We start from the raw sequence: 16233 nt of genomic DNA on the forward strand, positions 1-16233 counted from the left end.
CTTCTCATCCACACGAGACCAGGGAAGTAGCTCTACAACTCCACCTGCTGGTTGATGAACAGCTTGACACAAAGGACAACCAGATAGAACCATTTGCGTCATTTATTCTTCCTTTAATTAATCTTTCAGGACATAAATACGTCATACCATAAATCAATGGAAATAAAGTGCTTTTATTTAAAGGAGGGAGGGGGAAACAAAACACATTTGTGTCAACATACACCGTTTTCATCAAATGCTTTCTCGTATTCTTCAAACATGCCAAGTTAAGACCTGCTGTAAGCATGCTGTCCGTAAGCTGTATCAAGATCAGCCGTTACTGCATCAGCTTCAAAAAAATAATCACAATTGCGTATATCTGCTCACCGGGAGGATGCCTTCTGGCAATTTTGGCATTAAGACCCTCAGCAGTTCATCAGCCAAGCACAAACAGAAGAGGAGGAAAACTGTTTTTAATATAGATAATTATTTATGAGCTAAAGAACAAACAAAATAATAATCAACACTCAGTTAGCCCTCACATCCTTGCGTTTGAATAGAGGAAGTAAGTGTTTCCCTTTAGAAGAAAAGAGGTTTTGGTCTGTGTTGTTGTTGTTGTTGTTGCACTGCCCCCAGCACACACCAGTGCAGATCTAGTTTACCACCAGATGGACCGGATCATCACGTCCTTGTTTAGTTTTCTTTGACGAAAACAACAAACAAACAAATTAAAAATAAGCAATAGCAGTTCACTGTGCCTTAAGAACATTACCAGGCATTGATAAGAGCACAGCTCTGAATACCTAAAACCATTGCTTTCCAAAATGACAAAAATGGAAAAACTAAAAGAAGAAATTGATTTTCTTTTACCAGCCCTAAGGACATCTACCTACTGCAATGCTAAGCAAAAGAGGTGACATTGGTCAACCCATGATATTAGCATCAGACTGGATCTGATAATATGCAACACAGCGCCACTGAAGCTTTTCAAAAGACAAAAAAGTAACCTTTCCACTTTTGAAAAAAAAAAAAAGGAAAAAAGATGAGACGGGAGACAAGGGTTCAGTATTGACAGCCATAACAGGGCAAGAGGGAGGGAGGGAGGGGCATCCGCAAATGGATCAAGGTTTGGCAGTTCATCCATTTCCACCGTTATGGTTTCCCGAGGGTGGATATTTTGGAAACCAAAAACACAAGAGACATCACACCAACACGTCCCAAACATGCATCTCACACACTCACACACACACACACACGCACGCACACATGCCCTAATCCTGCTATACACAACGACTGCTATGTAGTAATGGTAATGGTCTCACAGGTGCTGCTTCTGCTTAATTCATGTATAAGCATATGCAGACGTCTGTGACTGGAGAGAGGCACACTGGTATTTATTGCTGTGTTTGAAGTTGAGGTGAATGTTCACGCTTGGTGATGATGGCATGGAGAAAAAAAATGAATATATTAAAATCAGACCAAAAAAAAAAAGTTTCCTCCAAATGTTTTGGGGAAAAGGATGAAAATGTCACTGTTACTTTTAAATGTAAATGTTACTTTGTTTTCTTCTTCATATGTGTCAAATGTATCAAGTCTGTTGAAATATGACAACAATGATATATATTCATATAGACCATGACGGTTTCTTTTGTTCTCAACACCATTTCCTTCTTGTGTCAACGTCACTGTTATTTCGAATATCTGGAAAAAAAACCATGGAACCCTGAGATGGCATGTTCAATTTTTAAAGGCGTAAGCCCTCCGGAAACAATAATATATCCAACCCCTAAAACCCAGTCTCTGAATGCACAACACACACACACGCACACTACTGCATTCCACACACACACACACACACACTGGACACTGTGAAATGAGCAGCACCAGTCACAAACAAACAAACAAACAAACAAACAAACAGACAGACAAACACCTAACAATGTCTTACAGTCTTTCAGTGCCTGGACAGAAGCCATACAAGAGAAGAATAGAGCCCCACATATCCTGCCACATGCTTGCCTGCAGTGCCCACCACCATACCGGCATCTTTTAACAAGCCAAGACAGGGGGAGACTGATCGTGCTGGGCAGAACGCAGGAGTAAAAAATCAGAATTATAATAATAATCATGGCGAGGGAAATACATAGGGAGGCACAGGGAGGCAATATGCAGTTTCACAAAAGGAATAGTTTTTTTCCCCCCGCAAAAAAAATATTTTCAAAATGGCGGATCACACAGCAGAAGAGCCTCAAAATACATCCACATCAGGAATAGTTATAAACATCTATCGTGAAAATGACTCAATCCCACGTTAAGGATAAACTGGAGGCCGGCGAGCATATTCACTGCCAGCCTGTGGCAAAAAAAAATGAACACAATGAATGAATGAATTACTTATTAGAGCTTCAATTAGACACAAAATTATAAATCTTAAAATGGCAAAACAAAACTCACTCCATCCATTCCCCCTCACTCTATCCTCCTCCACCACCTCCTCCTATGTTAAATTCTCTGTTTTTCATTTTTCTTTTTACAAATTTGCCAGCACCCAGTCTGGTCTTTCGTGTGTATGTGTATGTGTGGGTGTGTTTGTGAGCAAGAGCTCCAGAATTGTGTGTGTGTGTGTGTGTGTGTGTGTGTGTGTGTGTGTGTGTGTGTGTGTGTGTGTGTGTGTGTGTGTGTGTGTGTGTGACCCCCTTTCACTACTTTTCAGTGAGCGAGAGCTCCAATCCATCATCTGTGTGTGTATGTGTGACTGCGAGTGTGAGTGATTGAAAGAGTGAGAGAGCGAGAGAGAGACAGAGTCTCTGTGTGTGTGTGTGTGTGTGTGTGTGTGTGTGTGTGTGTGTGTGTGTGTGTGTGTGTGTGTGTGAGAGCAGCCATCCTTCACTACTTGTCAAGGAGCGAGAGCTCCAATATCCTCTGCAGCTCCTCCTCTTCCTCCTTCTGCCGGCGCTCCTCCTCCTCCTTGGCGCGGGCAGACAGCTCCAGGGCCATGCGCAGGTCGTTCTCGGGGCTGGACACCGACAGCGAGCTGGCCGTGCTGGTGTCACCCAGGTCCAGGTGCACTCCCTCCGACGACAGCGTCCTATGATGGCGGCAGCGGCGCACCGAACAGAAAACATTTTCACATTACATTACACTTAGCTGATGCTTTTATCGGTAGGGACACATAGGAGGCGAAGCAAGCGAAGTGAAGAGAGGCGAAATCCAACCGTCATCAGGTCGCCACGCCGAATCAAATGGAATGAAACAGTTATGTTGTTGATTTGATTGGGCCGCAGCAGGCGAATTCGCTCCTCATTTGCATAACATTAAACTTTCTTTAATAATTTCGCTTCGCTTCGCTCCTGTTCGCTTGCTTTCGCTTGCCATCGCTTGCCTTCGCCTGCCTTCGCCTCTCTCATAGGAATGAATGGCAAAGTTCGCAAATTCGCGTGTATGTGTCCCTACCGTATGAGTTTTCCCTAGTTCGTGTTAGGTTTAGGCTGCCCATAACTCTTCTGAATGATTTCGCACAAGCAACAGCTACCGAAATAGCAATGGTGTCGCCCTTGTAACCGTGGATAATAAAGTGGATACAACTCCAGTGATCTGCAGCCTGGTATCAGAAGCTACAATTCAGTGTCACATATTGCAAATGACTTGACCAGGTTGGCCATCACTGTAAATGGAAAGTTAGCAGGAGGGTGAGAAGGTGAGAATGCCTTAAATCAATTTGTAGACGGAGTGGTAAATGCGACCAAAAATGGGTAAGATGGGGACATGCAGGCAAGACAAAGGCCTGACGAATGGAACAGAGAGCGACAGATAAGCAGACAAACAGATCGGCAGATGGACAGAACAGGCAGACATAAAGACAGACGGAGAGAGGGACAGGGAGAGACAGACAGAATGAAAGAGGAATAAGGGGAGAGAAAGAAAGGGACAAAGAAACAAGGAAATAAACAAACAAAGCAAGCAAGCGAGCCAGAAAAGACGATGCTCACCCATCACTTTGGCTGCTCTGAATGGCCTCATTGACGGTTCCATTGGCATCACCCCACGACACCTCCTGACACAAGGAAACAGACAACAGAATTCTCAATTCGCCACAATCAAATCCATAATAGTGGATGCTTTCACACTGTGTGTGCCACAGCGTGTGTGTGTGTGTGTGTGTGTGTGTGTGTGTGTGTGTGTGTGTGTGTGTGTGTGTGTGTGTGTGCTCCACTGCTCTCCAGGACACTCTGGTGTATGATGTATGGGTTAGGGCAGTGGTCTCCTGTGGGTCAAACCAACACCCCAACCCTGTGAGATACAACTTAGATGTCTGGACAGAGAACAGATTTCCGCTTTTCCGTTGTCCCTTCTTGTCAATGTCTGTTATGAGACAGTTAGCACAAGATCTGCTCTCTGTGAATGTTTTGGAGATATATGACCCACTGAAGTTTTAGCGAAATTCACACATTTACTCACTTGTTCTGACCTCATGGTGGGCCAAATGTTTTCCAATGCCTGGATTTGGCCTGCGGGCCTTTGTCTTTAGACCAAGGGCGTATGGTGTGTGTGTGTGTGTGTGTGTGTGTGTGTGTGTGTGTGTGTGTATTAGTCGCCTGTGTGGGTACTCCACTGCTCTCCAGGAGATGGTGTGTGTGTGTGTGTGTGTGTGTGTGTGTATTAGCCACCTGTGTGGGTACTCCGCTGCTTTTTAAGAGGCTCTGGTGAATGGCGTACTCTGTGTGTGTGTGTGTGTGTGTGTGTGTGTGTGTGTGTGTGTGTGTGTGTGTGTGTGTGTGTGTGTGTGTGTGTGTGTGTGTGTGTGTGTATGTGTATTAGCCACCTGTGTGGGTACTCCGCTGCTTTTTAAGAGGCTCTGGTGAATGGCGTACTCTGTGTGTGTGTGTGTGTGTGCGTGTGCACGTTAGTCACCTGTGTGGGTACTCCACTGCTCTCCAGGAGACTCTGGTGAATGGCGTACTGTGTGTGTGTGTGTGTGTGTGTGTGTGTGTGTGTGTGTGTGTGTGTGTGTGTGTGTGTGTGTGTGTGTGTGAGTGTGAGTCACCGGTGTGGGTACTCCGCTGCTCTTTAAGAGGCTCTGGTGAATGGCTACTCGCTGTGTGTGTGTGTGTGTGTGTGTGTGTGTGTGTGTGTGTGTGTGTGTGTGTGTGTGTGTGTGTGTGTGTGTGTGTGTGTGTGTGTGTGTGTGTGTGAGTCACCGGTGTGGGTACTCCGCTGCTCTCCAGGAGACTCTGGTGAATGGCGTACTGCAGCAGCTCTTCCTCGTGGCTGTGGGACTGGACGGTTGGCATGTGCCGACTGCCCCCGCGGAGACGGTAGTGGGCTGGCACAGTGAAGACCGACGGGCACACCGAAAACGGCGCCAGTCCTGCTGGGACACCGGGCACAGAGGGGCACACACAGACAGAGGCGTCAGTTACGTCACATTAGGAAGAGGATCACAGCACAAACCTTTATATGCAGTATATATTACATACAGTTAAGATTTGTTCAGGACTTCTTCCTTTTTTTCTTTCATTAATAAAACATTAATTACAATAATAATGTTTTTTTTATTATTACCTCTGCTAGGGTGCATCAAACGCCCCCTATGAAAAACTATTGCCTTGGCCCTATAGTAAAAATGTTCTACATCCAGTAAAAACACACTGTGTGAAATATTGTGAAATTTGGATGAAGTCTACCGGGGCCACCAGCCCCATGAAAATGGAAAATACCTGTAATGGTGATAGTCAAAATCTTGGAATAGAAATGGACATTTCGGTGCATCAAGCTACCCAATAAAAACATATTGCCTCAGCTGTGTGATGAACATGTTCTATGCACAGTAAAATCACTCTGTGAAATATGTTGAGATTGCAAAGCTGTATGACTGTTATATTTGTGTGTTTCACCTGTGGGCCTACAATTCATGGAGGAACATCTGTACTAAAGCTGTGAATGCTCCTTGGAATGACTTGTGTTTTTTCAAGAAATCCCTGCAGTAGTTCAATAGAGTAGTCAATACAACTGTATGTGATGTTAGAAAGAGTGGCTTCCCAAAACCTGTACTTAAGTGACTTCTAGGTATGTCATGGGTATCACCAGGTCCAGAGTTCATTGCCAAGGGCCTCTCAGGTAAGTTATGGTACTCATCTGATGGAGTAAAGTGAAATACTACCACAGGCGATGCGATAAAGAAGTAATGGCACTCTTTGATACAGTTGTATTGACTGCCTTGTATCCTAGTCATTCCAAGGAACATTCACAGCTTTAGTACAGATGTTCCTCCATGAATTGTAGGCCCACAGGTGAAACACAAGTATAACAGTCATACAGCTTTGCGATCTCTTGCTTGATACTAGCAGTGGTCCAAGGCAGCAAGGATATGAATATAGCAGTTTGACCATTAGTCTGTCCCGACACTGAAGTCTGTGTAAGTGGATCGACTGAGGTGCTGTTTCCATGTAGCTGGATATTTTTATATGTGGATATTTTTTTCTCCTTGTTGCATTGGTGTTGGCCTTCCGTTTTCATGTAGCAGATATTTAAAATCCAGGTATAAAAAGCAGGAGAAAAAAATATCCTGTTTAGGGGGCTGAAACGCATTTGTTACAATGGAGGATTAATTTTTATCCACATGTTGCGTTTACACCTCAACAGAACAAAAAAATACCCTGCTATAAAAATATCCTGCTACGTGGAAACGGCACCTTTATACACACCCTGCTTAGATATTCCTTCTGTTTGTGCTCCCAATACAGGTGATTTAACTAATTACCTCATCAACCTGGCTTAAGTGGCAATTAGGATCAGCTGGTTCATTATATTGGCTGGGGCAAATGTGTCACAGGGTTTGTCCACCTCTGTTTTAAGACAATGGGAAACCTGGATTCAAAAGCTACAATCCAGTGCCACAGATTTCAAATTACCTGGTTTTACCTGTCCAATTGCCCTAATTGGAAAGGTAAAACTAGGTAGGTCATTTGGAATATGTGGCACTGGACTTCAGCTTTGGAATCCAGGTTGCCCATCACTATCACCATTATTTTGTATTTTCATGGGCCTGGTGGACCCAGTAGAATTCATCTAAATTTCAACATATTTAACACAGAGTGATTTTACTGTGCATAGAACATTTTTATCACACAGCTGAGGCAATATGTTTTTATTGGGTAGCTTGATGCACCGAAATGTCCATTTCTATTCCAAGATTTTGACTATCACCATTATTTTCTATTTTCATGGGGCTGGTGGCCCCGGTAGACTTCATCCAAATTTCAAAATATTTTACAGTGTGTTTTTACTGGGTGTAGAACATTTTTACCNCCAAGGAGGTTATGGTTTCGGTCGTGTTGGTCTGTCTGTCTGTCTGTCTGTCTGTCTGTCTGTCTGTCAGCGGGGTAACTCAAAAACTTATGCATGGATTTGGATGTAATTTTGTATAGTTGTCGGAAATGACCAAAGAAACAAGTGATTCAATTTTGGTGGTGATCCGGATCACAAACCGAAACTAGTTTTTTTAAAAAAAAGATTCTTCACCATTGCTAGCCAAGAAAATAGTAGATCAGGTTTTTAGGGTGTATCAAATAGGGTATAATATAGTCAAATGCTCTATCAAACAGCTTCCTTGGCGGAGGTCTGCACTCTCTGAGTGCATTTCTAGTTTTATTATTCGATCAGTACAATTTCCTTTCCTTAAATCTACTCCATGGCAGAACAACTTCTAAGACGCAACAGTTCTATTCAAGCCATGGGGCACCTAAGTCACGCCCTCTACTTCCTGGTTCATGGGGCAGAGGGAATCAAAAAATAATTATTGAGGTTGAAATCAGTGGTTTTTCGACAACAATCCAAACCTTGGACCTCCACTTATGCACCACAAGTCCACCACGACTCGCCTCGTTCACTTACATTTGTTTTTTTGCAACTGTCTGCCCCATGAACCAAAAAGTAGGCGTGACTTAGGTGCCCCATTCACTGCAAACAACTTTTGTGTGTCCCTCCCTCACCTATGGCCTTGCTCTCCTCACTGCCCTCCGAGGGCGTGGGTGTAGCGGCGGGCGTAGCAGCAGGAGTGGCAGCGGGCGTAGCAGCGGGTGTGGTGGAGGGGGTGGCACCAGGCGTGACGAAGGGGGTGGCACTGGGGGTGGCGGCCGGGGTGGGCGAGGCAGACATGGGCTCGTCCGTGCTGCACTTGTTCACGTTGCCAAAGGTGATGCGGGCGTTTAGCACGTGGAAGAGCGGAATCTCTGTGGAGTGGGAGAGGACGGACAGAGACACAAGCACACACACGCACGCACACGCACACGCACACGCACACACACACACACACATGTGTGTCAATGGTCAAACGCTTTGTTGCTTAAGGAGCAAGAAACTGTCTGTAGGAAAACAAGGAACCAGACAAATCTTTGATGATCGACCACATACTGTATGTAACTGGGGGTCCATCCCCCATACTCCCCTCTTTGACTTCTGCTTGTGGCTTCGTGCTTTGCTGACGGGGGAACTTTTCCCCATTCAACATCACAATTGCAAATGAGAAAATTATTTTTGAATTGCGCTTTTGCGAGATATTGAATTGAACTTCTATCGTTATAATGACGTCAGAGATTCTTTAAGTATATAGAGATATGCCAAGGTAAGAGGTTGCTATGGGCACCTAACATGACCAGGTTCCGTTCTGCCTAAAGGGGCGTGTCATAATACTCCTACAATGAAAAGAACAGTCCTTAGGTCTGCCTAAAGGGGGATTTCCCCTCATCCCCCTTGCAATAGTAGAACCCGGAAAGAATGGGCCAATGGAATCTCTCTCTCTCTACTCTCTCTGATGACGTCTTGCAACGTCATCACGAGTCCACAAGCAATGCAATGGGCCCTGGGTGACTGCTTTGCAATTAACCCATGGAAGCCGAAGGCAAAACACACCTGCTGAATGCCTAAACCCTTTTTTGGGAAAAGATGCCCTCAGCTTATAAAAGCCTAAATATCTCAGCCTCTGAAGCACATAAAAACACGAAATAAGTAGCATTTAAAAGGTAGGACTCTCATCTTACATTACAATATGTTCATTCAGCTCTAGCATACCCGCATTTTTTAACAACAAACTCTTAATAACTTGAATGTCACTCCAGGGACCTAGCTCAATGCAGCGTATAGGCAGCATCAGGCTTTAAATGGGTTAAACATAGGGGGGGGGGCCCACCACTGGCTGGTTACCTATTTTGACAGGGAATCCGGGCGGGAACCTGAGTATGAGGAAGTCGTGTAGGCGGGCAAAGTGGGTGCTGGTGCGGGACATCAGCTCGATGATGGGCGCCACCTGCTCCACCAGCGACAGAGGGTACTCCTCGCTCATCCATAACGTCCCCTTGAACCTGTCCAAGCAAAACACATGATCACACAGCTGCCCAATGCAGCGGCAAAGCAGACCACACCACACACAGCTATCCACACAGCTGTCCAACAGTATCCCAGGGACAGAGGATACTGCTGAATATAATGCAAAAAAATGCCAAAATTAGCCATTACCTGAACGGAAGTGACCAAGTTGGACTAAAGCCCCTGTAATGTCATAGTGGTGTAGTAGTACTATGGTAGTAAAGTCTTTTCACTGACTATTACAGTGAGTGTTCCACTGATGGAACAGCACACATTAAAGGGCTAAAGCAAAACACATCACATAGCTGTCCAGCACAGTATCCCAGGGACAGAGGGTACTCCCGGCTAATCTATAAGGTGCCCTTAAACCTGTTGCACGACATGCGACACACGCTTAGCCAACACATCATAACACGGTGATGCAGGTACCCAGCGCAGTATAAATCGTGGGTGAATAAGAAAGCAAATTATTCTTCGAACTATCTAGAATATACGTATTGGAATCAGCACCCAGTTAAAACTTTGAAGAAGAATTAACAGGCAATAATGTTAGTGCGTCTCTTCCACTTTTCCAGCACCACCACCAGAGATTCTTTAAGAGATATTCCAACATAATAGGTTTCTATGGGCACCTAACGCGACCAGGTTCCGGTCTGCCTAAAGGGCCGTGTCATAATGCTCCTACAATGAATAGAACAGTCCTTAGGTCTGCCTAGGTCTGCCTAAGGGGGGCCATAATAGAACCAGGAAACAATGGGCCAATGGAACCTCTCTCTCTCTACTCTCTCTGGCCACCACCATAGCATCCTCACACACAACCTCAAAGTAAGCCCAAAAACACATCTCTCACAGCACACACCCCACTTATGCATCCACTTTAGGAGTTTATCTCACCCCTGGAGATGAGGCAAGACTGAGCCATTATTAGATGTGAGCTATGGATGATGTGAGTAACAAATGATGTCTCATTCAGGCCTTAATGAAGTCAGCGGGGAGATCGAGTGGGGAGTGCATTAACGCGGCCATCTTTTATCGGCTGCTTCTGGCTTTGTGCCACAGCACTGGGCATTGCTACGACGGCCACTCACATGCAATCCCTTTCCGCCTCTGCATCACCATTTCAGGCCTGGAAGGATTTTATTTTGGTGGAGGAGTTTAAATATCACAACGGTGGTGGCTCCGGTTGGTAGAGGAGCCATTCGGCAACCAGAGGGTCGCAGGATCGAGCCCTGCTCTGTCTGATCCCATTGATGCGTCCTTCAGCAAGATACTTAACCCCAAGTTGCTCCTGATGGCAGGGTGGTACCAGAGAATTGTACATGAGAGAGAGATAAATCAGGCGGGTTCTTTTCCGGTATCCATGTGTTGTCGGGTGAAAGCCCCTTTAGGAGACCTTCGATTAGGAGACCTTCGGAATCTTGAGGTTGAGAATAAATTGAGTCCCCTTAGTGCTGTAGATGGCGGTAGCGGACGTCTTGTGCAAACACCACAAAAAGAGAAGAAGAAGGAGGGACAACGCCCCCTTAGGAGACCAAATGTTGAGCACACTCCTTTGCATTGGATGGGCGGGTTTCAACATATTTTTCTCTCTTATACGTTTTTTTTGGTGGTACCCTGTGTGGCAGCCATTGCCACCAGTGAGTGAATGAGTGAATGTGAGGCATACAATGTAAAGCGCTTTGAGTGCTTGAAGGAGTGGAAAGAAGCTACGTATATAAATGCAGTCCATTTACCATCTACCATTACGCTAGTTTGCAAAATCATACCGAAGGCATTCAGCATTTACGACTAAAAGGGGGAAAAAATTGTGAAAAAGCTACATTTGAAATGGGATACGGGGATGTAGTATTGCATCAAGACAAACAACTGTATCAACATCCTTGTGATTCCTTTAGCCTCTGTTACTTACTTTTGGGTCCTGATGGTGAGCTCGATTGGCCGGCCAATGTCTCTGCCTTCCAGATCGAAGTCTGGATCGAAGTACTCCTGGGGTGTGATGGCTGTGGGGTTGGTAGCCGTAGCATACTCCAGAGTCAGGTCCTATAAATGCAATTGAGATTCTATTACAAAACAAACAGCACACAACAAAAACTTCACAGAAAAAAAGATTTCTTTGCCAGTACACCCAAAAACAGCCTTCTTGCCATTTTGACGATGGACGAAAGTTCAGTAATATTAAAGCAATATGGGTTAATTAGGATATAGATTTTTTAACCTATACCAAAGAATAGTTTTTAAGAATAGGAATATGAAAACATCCCTGCTTACCCCTTGAACACTAACATGCTGCTCCACAGTTCCAAGAAGTGATTCTAGAATGTTCCTCTCCCCTAAAAAGAGACCAAGAGTAAGATGATGCATTATACCAACACTCCCCTTGAAGCAAACAATAATTGTTTGTGTGCCATTTTCGATCTATACATCCTTTAAAATAGTACCTCTAGCCTACTACAGTCTGTAAATGAACATGGTCCACAATAGCTTGTACTGTACCTTTTATTCTGGCCTTCTCCTCATCTGTTAAGTGTTCAGTCCTCGTTCGAATCACCACATTCACATTATTTACACTAAAAACCTTTAGAAAAAAAATAAAACAAAAACACAACATTAGCGTTAACCTACTGTTCCACACTGCACCCGTTACAGCTTCAGAAAGCGGAACAAAATTGACAGCAGACATCTAGCTCATCTAGCTTTCTTCCAACACAGGTGACTTCGCTAAGTAACTGAGTCCTCACTTGAACACTTACACATTACAATCACCTGATTCAGAGCTGCTTATATCAAATTTGTGGCAGGATTTCTTCTCGTTCTTAACCCAGGATTGACACCTCTGTATGGGGAATGTATTGACTTTGGTACCTCACCTTTGACTCAAACCCGTTGACAACCTCCGTTTTGTCAGACCTCCATCCCCAGATACCAGACTTTGACCTGTGTGGCACAGTCATAAAATCATCCTCACGCTAAACTCAATATACCAATGTTAAACATCCAGCCAGGTGGTGGTGTTTTTTTTTATTTTTTATAGCGCCAGCGTTTCCTGCTTCCGTAAACTAGAGGGATCGGGAAGCACGCTCAACACCTTGTAGTCTAATGCTCTACACTGGATGCTTGACTTTGTCAATGAATGAACTCAAATCTTAAAAATAAAACAATAAAGAAGCACTCGTCACATTTCTTTTTGGTTTTTAAATCGCCTTTTGAGATCTGCCTCCATAGACTGACATACCTCTCGAAGGCAATGTCTTTGGTATCCAAAAAGGTGTTGACGATGGGCGTGGTCAGCCTCTTGGCAACCTCCTGCTGGTTTGGCTGCATGGAGTCCAGCGTGACTTCTTCCACCTCGATGTCGAAGCGCTCAGTGTCCACCACCTCATCGTCATGGTTGATCTCCATCAGCTCTGTACTGCTGTCTGCAATGCACACATTTTTTTTGTTCAAAGTTAGTTGAAAAGAACAAAAAAAAAAATCACCAAGGCATTCCTAGAAGTATAGTAAAAAATGTCTATTATAATGACAGTTCCTTTAAGGACTTTTAAAAAAAATTGCTCACGCTTTGCGGCATCGATTGGGCCGCCTTCTTCAGGGCACACAATCTTTGAGACTATGGTGTATGTTGATATTAAACTTTCAACAATACATATTAATCTAGTGCCCTCCAATCAACTGATGTGTGTTCATCTTTCCTGTGGACTTTGATTTCTCTTGAATTTCCTGTTTCTTACAAATCTGTAAATTATTTATTTTCCGGGTAGGAGTTTGTTAAACCCATTGCCGAAATCAAGGTATTGGTTACAGTCATTGGAGCAATATGAGGTTAAATGCTTTGCCATGGATGGAGTTGTAGGGATGGTATACGCATTCTATGGGTGGGATCTGAACCTGCAACCCTCTAAGTCATAGACCAAATCCCTATCCACCACAAGCCCCCTTGTAAAAAACGGGAATCAAATACCTATAAGGTATTAGGGAAAGACCAAAGAGATGCCGCTCCTGGCATTAAGTGTATTTTTATTTTATTATGGCACAGATTTGTTTTGGCATGCACCTTCCTGAGTGAACACGAAAGTACTAGTCTCCTTTTGCAAATTTGAGCTTACGATTTGAAACAGTGGCCTCACAAGCTCATAAATATGAGTGAAGCCTGCTCACAGCTTGAAATCAGGTAAAGGACCACTCACCATCTCCCCTAAATATGTAACTCCGTCGGCCCCTGATCCAGGTCATGTTCTCGAACCCGAGCAGGGTGGCGTCCACCCGCAGGCTGGCTCCACTTTTCCACACTCGACACACATCACTGGGGCACACCCTGGATACCAGAGGAACTAGACCAGGGCCAAGGATGAGACAGACAAGAGAGTGAGCTGACATCTCATTTGCATTTCAGTTAGAGTGCACAGATTAAAAATTTATTTTATCATTTTTGAGTGCACAAAAGTGTAAAACAAACTCACTCCAACTTGTGAACTCCCACTTCATCTCCAAGTAAAAATCCGGAGACTGAAAACGTGACAGGAAGAAAGGGAGAACCCCGTTAGGAGGAATGCTGTGTTGCAACAAACACAGGCCCAGCGGACACATGTGTAAATGAACCCTCCGAAGACAAGAGAGATTTAGGCATACAGTCACACTTCCAACTGGAGGAGTGGCTGCCAAATACATTGCAAATTAGGGAAAATATAAGTATTCACTAATGTATGATATCTATGAATCGAGGACTGGGTGGGAGCAAAAATAGAAAGTGTGTCAAAAGAAGATGTGATGGAGAAATATATATACACAAGAATGAGGCACAGAGTGAAAGCGTGAAAGCGAAGTGAAAGCCCATTGGGAAACTCCAACTCCCATTGTCATTGTGACACAGCACTCCACTGCACACTGCACACAACGAAATTGCATTTATGCCTCACCCGTGCAAGGGGGCAGCCCTCAGTGGCGCCCCATGGGGAGCAGTGCGGTGGGACGGTACCATGCTCAGGGTACCTCAGTCATGGAGGAGGATGGGGGAGAGCACTGGTTGATTACTCCCCCCACCAACCTGGCGGGTCGGGAGTCGAACCGGCAACCTCTGGGATGCAAGTCTGACGCCCTAACCGCTCACCCATGACTGCCCAGTGTGTGTGTGAAAGAGAGACAGGGAGAGAGAGAGAGAGAGAGAGAGAGAGAGAGAGAGAGAGAGAGAGAGAGAGAGAGAATGAAATACCTCCCGTATCTTTGCCAGCAGCTCGGGCACCCCTCCAAGGGCTGTGGAGGCTTTGTGGTAGTCTCGTCTCTGCAACACCAACTGCACCATCTCTGGGTCGCCTGTGCTGACCGCCTCCTGCAGCACTACACACACACACACACACACACACACACACACACACACACACACACACACACACACACACACACACACACACACACACACACACACACAATGTTACACTGCTTGCTGTCTGTCTCTTTTGACAAGTCATGTCTTTATTTCCATCGATTCAACGCTACAAAAGCAAGCGACAACAGAGTAGTGCAAGCTTACTCAAACAATAAATTTTGAAAGGTTTGTGATAAATGGTTAGGAGGGGAGGGGTGTGTGTGTGTGTGTGTGCGCATGTGTCAAAGCCAAATAAGGTGCCTTTAAAGGGAGAAAAAAACCAACAGACATCACCAAATTATCATATGAATGAATGGTATTTTTTCACACCCAACAAAGACTGCTGGTTATAAAAGCAAGAACGCAGACCACATTAGAGACCCACCCACCTGTCCAATTCTTGGCATTCTCTTTGGTGACATCCGCTCCGTGTCTGAGGAGAACTCGGACAGACTCCAGATGACCAAGTGACACTGCTAGATGCAAGGCCGTGCGTCCACGGGGGTCGACCTCTTCTAGGTTATTCTTGTCACACGAAAACATTGAAGGTTGCATAAATGAGGATGGCTTGTTAACACAATTGGACATCCATCCACGTCTACTGTACAACAGCAAAATATGCCCCAGTTGATCCAGTGATCTCGAATGGGGTTTTAGTGGGGAGTTATTTTGGGAATTTTATGCACGAAATGACACCTTATTGTCAGTTGGGTTTTGCATTTCAAATATCACCTTATGGTTTCGTTTTGAACGCATTACTCCTAGCCATAACCAGTTATGCTAGCGGGCTAGCCACCCTGTTTTGGATTCAGTACAGCGAGAATGCACGAGTCAACTAATTGCTATTGACAACTAGATTGACTAGGGGTAAAATTAACAACGAAATAAGACACATCTTTGAATCCAACCAATGACAACCTTCAAAACAGAGCCTTGCTAGTTGATCGTTCAGCCGCACCAGTTAGCTAACGTTAGCCTGTACGTGGGAGACTGGTGCTGCTGCCAACGAAATACTAAATCATGCTAGTAATTATTTCCAGATGTATATGACTGATGACATACCGGGGTTACTGCCGCATCCAGATTTCTGTAGTCATTCTCCCAAACGGAAGAGTGCAAAGGAAACCTTGTCCTGAAATCGTTGCTATCGGCAGGTAACATTCTTCCTTGATAAACTTCTAGCTTCTGTTCCGACAAGCTAGCACACGCTAGCTATGGGTCGCCATGAAAAATATGTCAAACATTGACCCCCAAATGCATCAGTGCAGATGTCAGAGGAAAATATGCATCGGTTAAAGCCCTTGTCATACAAGTATGGAAAACAGCGCTCCGGCAAAATAGCAAAATGGGTGCGCTAACTTTCCAAAATAAAACTTTTGAAAAACAAGGAAGTGAATGGTTCAAACTATTGTGGTAAAGGGGGTGATGTGGTTGGTTGTATCTTGTGGCTTTTCATGATATGCCATTATGATTATCCTAGTAAATATGGCACAACCAATTTATAATTTGAAGTCTGTCATAACGACTCTGGG

At 44.6% G+C, this 16233-nt stretch overlaps 1 protein-coding gene across 1 annotated transcript; it reads right to left on the minus strand.

The window, feature by feature from the left end:
• Window positions 1-153: 153 nt before the first annotated feature.
• ankrd13a (ankyrin repeat domain 13A) lies at window positions 154-16069 on the minus strand. Its single transcript, XM_063195038.1, has 15 exons — window positions 15764-16069; window positions 15091-15226; window positions 14549-14673; window positions 13800-13845; window positions 13527-13670; window positions 12575-12758; window positions 12210-12276; window positions 11836-11917; window positions 11611-11672; window positions 11252-11382; window positions 9181-9338; window positions 7971-8210; window positions 5178-5347; window positions 3969-4033; window positions 154-3067 (listed from the first exon to the last, which is right to left on the minus strand). The coding sequence occupies exons 1-15, from the start codon at window positions 15860-15862 to the stop codon at window positions 2869-2871; spliced, it is 1908 nt and encodes a 635-aa protein (XP_063051108.1). The 5' UTR covers window positions 15863-16069; the 3' UTR covers window positions 154-2868.
• Window positions 16070-16233: the final 164 nt, after the last annotated feature.

The sequence above is a fragment of the Engraulis encrasicolus genome, chromosome 3 (genome assembly GCF_034702125.1).
Source record: "Engraulis encrasicolus isolate BLACKSEA-1 chromosome 3, IST_EnEncr_1.0, whole genome shotgun sequence".
Taxonomy (NCBI): Eukaryota; Metazoa; Chordata; class Actinopteri; order Clupeiformes; family Engraulidae; genus Engraulis; species Engraulis encrasicolus.